This window comes from Harpia harpyja, chromosome 2 (assembly GCF_026419915.1).
Source record: "Harpia harpyja isolate bHarHar1 chromosome 2, bHarHar1 primary haplotype, whole genome shotgun sequence".
Lineage (NCBI taxonomy): Eukaryota > Metazoa > Chordata > Aves > Accipitriformes > Accipitridae > Harpia > Harpia harpyja.
In genome coordinates, this window is record NC_068941.1 from 89,226,540 (window position 1) to 89,236,256 (window position 9,717).

Sequence of the window (9,717 nt, forward strand, 5' to 3'; positions counted from 1 at the left end):
CTCTGTGCTCCTGGCCATCTTCCCCAGGTAGTACTCGAGCGTGCAGCATCCGTGCTCGGTGGTGGTAATAAAAAGCCACAAACCCCAGCTTGGCTTGCCAGCCTTCTCCCTAAAAGGGCTCTCATTTGAAGGGCAATCTTCACGTATCTGGTTTGCTTTCCGGAGGCGGCCCCCGTGGAGTCACCGGGTTGGCACTTGCATCTCCCGCATCCTCGTGGCGTGGCATCGCCGGCATGGCATCGCCGGCACGGCATCGCCTGCATGCTCCGGCGGGCTCTGCCCTGTCCCCACTTGGGCTTCAGGCCCTTTGGGGAGTCTCCGTGCATCATCCACCAGCTCCAGCTCCCCCAAGACTCTGCACTGACCTGGCCGTAGCTTCAGGCACATCCACTCCCCTCTGCGCTCCGAGCCCACCTCCCCAGCCCTCTCCGTAGGCAGCCGAGCTTCGCCGACAAGGCGACGTGAAATTCTGATCCGCTGGTTCGTTTTGTAACCTGTTTTCATCGTTATCTCTTTTCCTAATCACACATCTCTCATAGGATATCACGAGTGTAAGTATGCTGCTTGCTTGGGCTTTTACCCTCACCTTGCAGTGACTTTATTGTTTGATTTAAATGGAGCACTAAATGATCTAAATGCAAGCTGTCTTTGAAACGGTTCCCTTCGGTAACTTTATCATCTCAAATGCACTAATTAGAGCTAAAAGAGGAGCTTTTACTCTGTTGCTTTTTTTTCTTATAGATTAATTTAAACAAAGCTTGGCTCTATTGAAAGTGGTGTTTGTTGACAGGGGTGGGGACAGCGCTAAGCTCTCTCTTTCCCTTCCTCTTACTTTTAATTCTTGCGCTAATGCACAGGGACCACGTTACAGAACTGGGCTCGCTTGTCCCAGGGCTCTGCAGGCACACGCTTAAAGAAATAAAAGTGTCAATCCTCCAAAGAGCTGCTTAGCTGCTCGAAAGCATTGCCTCCCTCTTTAAAACCCGATATTCTTGGTGTCTGGGTGCACTGCTTGAGCAGGGACCGGGTGCTTCCTATAGCCAAATGCTGGTAAAGAAACAGGCTGGCGTTTCTGAACGCCTTTGACACCGACCACATTGCGTCGGCTCGGTGTTCGTCTGCAGGGCTGCGACGGCAGGACTGGAGCCGGCGTGGTCTCCTCGAGCGGATCTGCAAGCTCAGCCTCTCCCAGGGATGCAGCCGCTCCCGACGCTGCCCGATCCCTGGCACAGCACAACCCACATTCTGCAGGATTTTGTGTCCTGTGGGCAAATTAATTCATTAATAATACTTAATAGCTTAGTGCCTCTACCTTCACATGATGTCTGAAGATTCCAGCAGCTCCCATCCCCACCAGACACTCATCCCCAGTTAAACAGATCCACCTCTGTGGGTTTGTTGTGGGATCAGTGCTCTGACTGCTTTTTCAGCCTGATCCAGTAGCTTTATCCATGCAACTCCCTTCAAATTGTTCAAACACTTGCAAAAGTTTTCTTACATACAACCTGTGTTACTTCAAAAACATTTCGTGGAACCTGAACAGGTCCCACGGGATCGGAGATGGCTCCGAGGGTGCCCAGGATGAGAGTGATCTTAGGGCAGAGGATGCTCTGCTCTAAATTCCCCACATGTTACCTGGGGGTGACTGCAGCAGGCAGTGATGGAAAGTGATGGGTACAGCTCTGGGTGGAAGTTTCTGAAGGTATAGGTTTACTTTCAACGCCTCTGATGTCCCTACGTCGCCTGTGAAATAGAAACAGAGCTCTCAGCCCTCCTGGTAAAGTGCTTTGAGAACCGCTGGAGCTGTACAGCGCTGCCAGAGGTGTCCCGCGGGAGGAGGGTTATTTCCAAAATTCATGACACTGTGACACCTCTAACCTGTGCGACTTGAAAACCCCGCTTCCCATCGGTAGGATCGCTCCCTGGTTCTTGCGGTAGAGCAGCTGGCAACCTGCTTTGGTTAAAAAAAAAAGAGAAAGAAAAAAAATAATACTTATTTTGCTGAATAATAGTGCTCCAAGCTATCTTGTTACTGTTGGGAAAGCAGCTCGATTGTAATCCTGTGTCTTTGGGCACTTATAACTTTAGCAAAACAGCCTTTGGGATAAAGTTGTTATCCTTGTTTCCAGTTCCAAGCTGGATGTTTTCGGGAACATTTCAGATTCCCTTTGGCTCTTTTTAGGAAGATTTAAGCATGAAAAAACTTAGATTTTTTTTTTTTTAAATCAGTTAAATAAGTTTCAAGAGGTTTGATTTGGGCTCAGTTAACTCAAAACCCCCCTGGTTTGATAAAGTGCCAACTTCCCAGGGACTCTCAGCGCTGTGTCCCAGTCACTTTAATGCTTCATTTAGGTCCCCAAAGCCAAAAACGCAGGCTTATGTGACTTGTCCAAAGCCATCAGCCTCTGCCAGATCTGATTTAGCGAGAAAATCATTTACAAATTGTGGTATTATAAAAGAGCGGTGCCGGCTGAGAACCAGCGGGTTGGATGTTGAGGCTGATTGATACCTTCAGGAGCTGTTGAAGGGTTGACCCTTGTAGGGTGGTTTCCCTTCCCAGCACATGCCCTGCCTGCGTAAAGCTCACGCTTGGAGCGTGCAGCAAGACCTGGCCCCCCCAAAATACACATCTGCGAATGCAAGCGTGCATGAATCCCCAGCTTTGCATTGGCAGAGAGGGATGGAGCTGCACCAGCTTCACCTTCAGGTCCCATCCCACCTCCTGCTCTTCTTGTCTCTGGCTTTTTGGAGACCTCTTGGAGATGAGTACGCCACTTCATGCATTAAATGTAGTTTTAAAAAAGTACAGATCTCAAGAAGATTTTTATATTGGGGGAAACCAGTGCTGGATTCCTTCCTTTAATATAAATTATATAAAATTGTATAATATTTTTAGTTCACAATGCCGAACGTTTCCAGCTGCCACAAAAGCTGCATCTCTTGGCCGCATGCAATGCACCATTTCAAGTAAGAAGCCTTAATGCTGTGGATTTGATGCTAATTTTTTAATTTCCTCCTAATATTGCAGCGTTGTCATTTACCACTTCAGAAGGTGACAGGGGGATGTAGCAAAAGCTGTGTGGAAGGGGAGAACGAGAGGCTTTAGGGTTTCATGCATTGTGGCATTAGAGATGGACCCTACGGTGACATTGATTGGGATTTGCGGGGTTTAAAGCAAAAATGCAAACTGTGTAAAGCCTGTATGTGGCTTGGTATGCCTGTCTTTACACAAATACATGACAAAAACTGGGGCAGAGCCTTTAGATGCAGTCATCTCCTCTCTCTATCAAGAGCCTGTATACGGGCACTTGACATGTGATTCCTTCGTGGGGCTTGGGTGCAACGTTGAGCAGCGATACCTGTGCCATAACCTGTTTCTGCTCTGCGCAGGATGAGAGACACGAGCAGAAAAAACAGCGTTTTTGCCCAGTTTCGGAAAAACGAGAGGGACAAGCAGAAGCTGATAGACACCGTGGCCAAGCAGCTCCGCAGCCTGATCAACAGCCATCACTCGTGAGGGGCTTGGGGACCTCCTGCCCGCGCCGGTCCCTGCACCGCAGCCTTCCACATGCCTGGACTTGGGATTCTTGTTCAAAGAGAATATATGTATTTTTTTATTCACCTGTATAGTATTCATGAAACCTACCCCGATGACAAAACGTTCCTTGTTAAACAATCCCGGGGAAGATAGGCAGCACTGCTTGTGAAGGTGGTGTCAGGAGTCTCCTATTATAAACTCCTATTTTCAGGGGTTTATAAAGTGACGGTAAATCCTGAAGCCTGGGAGAGAAGTTCACACCCAGACTATTTTCTTTTTTTTTTATAAGCCAAATTGAAAGAATTGGTCTGACTTCCTTTTGTTAACTTATTCAGTTGCAGAACAAATGAAAACAAAAAATATAGGGAGGAGTCGTGGTTTCAGGTTCTTCTCATGGGCTCCGGTAAAAGAAGCAGACGTGTAGAAAGAGGGTCACCCGTTAGCTTGTCTTGCCAGCTTGCGTATTGGATTTAGGTAGGAAAAGAGGCAAACTGATTTCCCAACTTTTCTTCTCTTTTTCCTGGAAGGGCTGATTTCCACCTTAGGCTGCAGATGGCCAGAGCTGCAACCCTTTTGCACGTGTCTGTAATCGGCAGAGCCACCCCCTGAGCTCCATCTCTAGGACCTGCCGGTGTCTTTTGGACCTGCGCTGAATGTAGAAGGGCTTCGAGAGCTGCCTTGTTAATTAGATTCGGAAAAGGAGAGCCAGAGGTCATCTGGCAGGGTGTCCTGCGGCACTGGCCTGGTACTGGGATGCTGCTGCTCTCATCTAGCACGGTCGGGTAGCTAGATGAGGGAGGGATGCTCCGCAGGGATGGTGCAAAGGCAGACTGGGCTCTCCCAGCATCCAGGGCACTCTGTTCAGGCTTTTTTCCTCTGTTTGCACCTCTTTTCCATGCTGATGTCCCATCTTCCCTCTCCTCCTGACACGGTGCGATGGGGTAAAGCCCCTCTGCTTCCCGCGAGCGCCCTGGCTTGTGCTGCGCAAGGAGCAGCTCTGCAACCTCCCGGAGGTTCCCAAAGCGGAGGCAGCAGGAGATGCCCCAGGGAGCAGCATCGCTCAGCTCCCCCCGGCTCAAAAGTGCCTACGGACAAAATTTCCCTCTGCCTGGAAGTGCTCTAACATCCTCCGCTCAAATCAAGACAGCCTTTGAGGAGGACGGTAACGCTACCAACGGGACTTTAATCCCAGGGTTCAGGTTACAGCGAGAGGGAACTTTCACCCTTATCTTCTCGTTACCCTTCTGACTCTAATTACTGCAGGTGAAAGCTTATCCAGCCAGTTCTCCCACCTCCCAAACCCTGATGTTAAAGGGAATTAAAATCTTCCTGGTGGATGTTGCAGCCCTGGCAGCGCTGCTTCAGCAGGGACACGAGCCGTGCCCATTTCCTACCCTCGTTTGAAGGCAGTGGGTGCTCAGCCCTCAAACCGCTTCTGGAAGCGCAGGGGTGCTTTGCTGACCTGCGGAGCAAGGTTCCTTCTCTTTCGCCTCCCTCGGCGCAGACTCCCGAAGCTATGGAGGGGCAGGACTCGTTCAAACGTCACCCCATGGCATGTGCAGAAGGGCAGCAGCACTTGCTTGGTGCATTCAGTCCCTTTGCTCTCTGACCACGTGCACTTTTTGCTCGGTGTTTCTTGCCTGGGGAGCTCTTCTGACACTCAAGCTCTGGAAACACGAAGGGGATGGTGCTTTATCTTCCCTCCTTGTTCCTCAGCAATACTTGTTTTTTTGTTTTCTTTTTGATAAGGGTACGTGTTACTTAACCCTGAAAGTAAATAGGCACGTTATCAGCAATGACCTTCTGGGGCTGTTGTCCTGTCCCAGCAGTCTCCAGCCACGAGGACCAGTGGATTATTTTCGTTAAAAAGAGGGAAGAACCAAACTTGGCTTTCTGGTTCCTTGCTTTTGGGGGGGATCAGAGATTACTTTCTTCTTAATGCCTCTTTGAAGTACATGTAAGAAGGATGGAGGGAAAAAGCAGCAGCTGAATTAAAGTTGGTGTTAGCGTGGCCAGGAAGGGATCATCTTCGTAGATACATCTACATATAACCCAGCAAAGGCTTTCAGAAGGACAAGTGAAAATGAACTTGGTCCATTCCCCGCTGGTGACCTCTTTCTTGCTCTCCAAAATGCTGGACCTGAGTGCAAACCAGCCTGGGGGCTTCACCACGGCCCCTGTGAGCCCCAGGGGATCCCCAGCTTGATCTTGGCATCCCAAAACCTGCACAACTGGGAAGGAAAAATTGCCCGGCTTGCTGGACTCCGATAGGAAACTCTTCTTCGCCAAATTGCTGGGGAAAGGAAGCAGACCGGGCTTTATGGTCCTGGCAGCGATGGGAGAGCCCTCAGCCCTCCAGCCAAGACGTGTCCCATGAGCCGCAGGACCACGGGGCACTTTTATTCCTCATCCCTGTCCCTCGGCAGTGCCACCGTGGGAGAGACACGGGGACGAGAGTGCGAAGGGGGTGGCAAAAGCAGGTGGGATCGGCTGGTTCAAGCATCAGACCTGAGCTCCTACCCAGAGGCTGGAGATTGAAACAAAAACCCCAGCTACCCAATGGTGACAGTAACAGGGGAAGCTTCAGTCCACAGGGCACTTCAGTCAGGGGCCATTAAATAGTAACAAGCACTTTAAAATCCTTCAGAATCAAGCTGCTACAGATGCTGGCGTCATTGAGCATCAGCAAGCATGACAAATAAGGCACTCTGGCATTTCCAGTTTTTATTAGTGGGAGGATAGACTGTCAAACACAATTTTTAATCGCTTTTGTCAGCCGCTGGCTTTGCTGCCAGGCGAGGCGGCGCTTTGCTTTTGCAGGTTTCTCTCTCCTCCGTGCTAGGTGTGGGATGAAGGGAGGAGGAGGAGGCACCGCCGGGCAGCATCACCTCTGGTCCCCGAGACACGGGGAAGGGGCTTTGTGCTGCTGTCGGTGTGAGCGGAAAAAAGCATCCAGCTCCTGCTGCCACCTTGAAACTCCGTTTTTTTTTTCCCCAAAGGGTGACCGCTATATTGCATTGCACAAGGTATACCCTCATAAAAACCTCAAAGCAGCTGGGTCTCGGGGCAAGACCTTGTTTCACATGCTCCAGACAGCTCCCAGCCTTCCCCATCCCACATCTGGGCTTTCTTTCCCATCTCCACCGAGCTTTAGTTAAAAGAGGAGCGACATGGCATTGCCATGCCTGCCCGGGATGGATTTCCTCGCTCCTTTAAGATTTGCTTGGAGAGGCCGGGATTGGGATTCTGCAAACCGGCTTCTGGCGCTCAGGACTTGCTGCTGGGAAAGTCAAACTCGGCCAAGGGAAAGATTCAGCAAGTTTCTGATTTCGGGAGGTCAAGCGCCTAACCGCAAGTCACAGACCGGGATGAAAAATGGCATTTTGGTGCTCTGGTCCTAATTAACTTTTTGTTCCGAGAGATGCAGTTCCATCCCTTCAAAATAAAATTAATCTTTTAAACAGATTGCTTAAAAAGCCCTGGAAGACATTTAAAATCCCCTCTAAATCTCTTACTAATGATTGGTATCCTCCGATACGGATGGTATTGCTTATGAGGGAAAGGTTGTTGCTATAAATTTATAAGCGGGCTGGGAAACGGGGGCAGAACCCGCTGCTGTAATCGAAGATTTGCAACCCCCAAAACAAATAATGCTGCTATTAACGCCTCCATGTACATACATTGAACCTTCTTTAGGTTTTTTTAAGCAGTGGCTGTAGAAGAGACTGGGTTATCCCCTACCTTTTCCCCAACCCAGCAAACATATTTCAGCACCAGTGAGAAAAAAAAAAATATAAACAAAAAAGACAAGTTTGGCTTCCTGAGAAGCATCTGCACATCTTATCTTCTTTATAATCTTCAGGGGTTGTGCAGGCAGCCCGGGGGTTGGGAATAATTTTATATAAGGTCTCTAAAGTGCTAACATGCAGCCCAAACCATACCTATACATGAGGGGGATGGCCTCCATTAGATGTTAGCGTGTGTGCATGTGTGTGAGAGAGAGAAGGAGATTTTTTCTGGTTTTTCTTCTTTTTTTTTTTAATTTCTAGGGCTGGAGTTCAAGTCAGATGCTCTTAGCAATTTTGCACTTTGTTCTACATCCAACCGCAACTCCAGGCTCTGCTGCGGGGGGGAGAAGCTGGCTGATGCTTTGTTCGAGGGGCTGTTTTGGTTTTGTTTTCTTAAAAATTGGCTGCTTTTGTGCTGCTACGAAAATGGATGTTTGGGCAGAAGGCGTGGGCGTTTGCATGCTGGCCCCAAACTGTTTGCAAGATGCTGGGAGAAAGCGGAGGCTGAGATGGAGCCAGGGCCACTCCGGTGGCATCGGCTGCTGTCGGCACCTCCTGCGCTGAAGCTGGTTTTAGGGTAAATTCTTTTACCCCCTGAGGTAGCGATGATGGGAAGCGGCAGGTGAGGGAGGTTTGCGGTAGGTGTCCCTCCAGCATCCCTTCAAACCAATATTCAAACCCCAGGCAGAGAAATCTTTGCCCTCGGTTGTTTCCTACCTCTCCGCCACACCCTAATTTGGCTTTTCTCTTTAATTTTGAGTTGGGTTTGGGGCTTTTTTTGAAGCATCAAGTGGTTTGGAGCATCGAACCACCCTCCCACACCCTTGGCTGGATGCGTGTCCCATCCCTGGATGCCGTGGGGCTGCCGGGGTCTCTGCACCCCATTTCCTACGGCTCCGTGTTTGTGTGTGTGTGTGTGTGTGTTTATGTCCCCAGCACTGCGACTTGTGTGTTTGTCACACTGCTGGGGAGCTCGAAGGGAACACAACTCACAAATAAATCTCATCGCAAATGACTTCAAGATGGCCCCGGCTCTGCTGTCGACCGGGATAAAGTTGGGCGTTTGAGGGAAGCCACCCAAATACACTGTGTTTTGAGAGGGATTCACCCCAAAACTGCCGTGGGCTGTGACCTGGGGACCAGTTGATTTGCTTCATCTCCAAAACTGCTGCTGCTGCTCTGGTCTCAAGCCCCTCTCTTGCATCCCGGGGCCGTGCTGGGTCCTCGGGGCTGGGCTGGGGGAGCTTTGGCCGGAGCCAGCACCCATCCCACCCACAGCTCCTCCGACTCGGGGGGAAGCACCCCAAAACCTCCGGGGTTGGGCTTCTGGAATCCGGTCTGCACCGAGTTGCTTTCTGCCTTGGCTCATCCCTCTGATTTTATTTTGACATGAATACACATGCACATCCCCATCCCTCCCTGTCCACTGGCTGCTTGTGTTGCCTTTTCTCATTTTTTTTTGGGGGGGGGGGAGGACGTGATTTTGTAAACTAATGTGGTGAAAACAGCTTTTTTTGCACAAGTCGTTGCACAATAAGGGGAAAATTTAGTAAATTAGGTTTAACTTTAAAGGGAACTTTTTTTTCCTTAAAACTCACTAGCAGAGCTACTGATTAAAAGAAAAAAAAGAGATGGACTGATTAAAAAATGGACTGCATGGTTTACAGGTTAAATTGCGTTAGAAATTAGCATGTTGATTTCGACTGTACATTTATCCTATTGTAACTTCTATTAAACAATACAGCATATAACTGTTTAAATAAGTGCCTGTGCTCACTGTGGCTGTGTGCATCGCTGCGAAGGCACTGCCTTTGCCTTCACCTCGCTGGAAAAAAAATCCTAAATCCCATAAAAGACAAAATTCAACATCTCTTTTGTACAACCAGCAAAGATTTGCTGCTGAAACACCCAGATTTACGGATTGTCCCACGGGGAGACAACCCCTTAACGTGCTCTGGCTTCCGCACCCCGTGTTGCATTGCCATGCTGTGAGCTAAAGCCAAGTTTTGCCTAATTTGGTGGCTATTTTAATTGGGTTCTACCATAAATAAGCATGATTAAACCCAAGCCTGGAGTTGAAGAAGTAGCCGCCTTGCTCTTATTGATTACATCTCGGTTTGCAGATTGGGAAAGTAATCCCGAGTAGGAATTAAGGCTTTGGAGGGCAGAGCAGAGATAATAGGCAGTTCATCGAGGCAGAGGGGGGGTTGCGTTAGCTTTCTACAGGAAATCTTTTTTTGCCTACTCACATTGTGTATTTTCTTTCATGGTATTTACCATCCTTTGCAATTTGATGATTATATTAGCATGTTGGGGTTTTGTTTTTTTTCTGGCCCTAACTGCGTTAGGCTATTAAATTCCCCAAATACCTCCCAGCCCTGGGACCGAACA

At 49.1% G+C, this 9,717-nt stretch overlaps 1 protein-coding gene across 5 annotated transcripts in view; it reads left to right on the forward strand.

The window, feature by feature from the left end:
- The window catches only part of EXOC6B (exocyst complex component 6B), a 308,866-nt gene extending 299,777 nt beyond the window's left edge, over positions 1-9,089 (forward strand). For all 5 annotated transcript variants that reach the window (XM_052780871.1, XM_052780867.1, XM_052780869.1 and 2 more), the window contains one exon: positions 3,391-9,089. In XM_052780871.1, coding sequence (XP_052636831.1) covers positions 3,391-3,517 — 127 coding nt within the window. In that variant the 3' untranslated portion in view covers positions 3,518-9,089. The remainder of the gene's footprint in view (positions 1-3,390) is intronic.
- Positions 9,090-9,717: the final 628 nt, after the last annotated feature.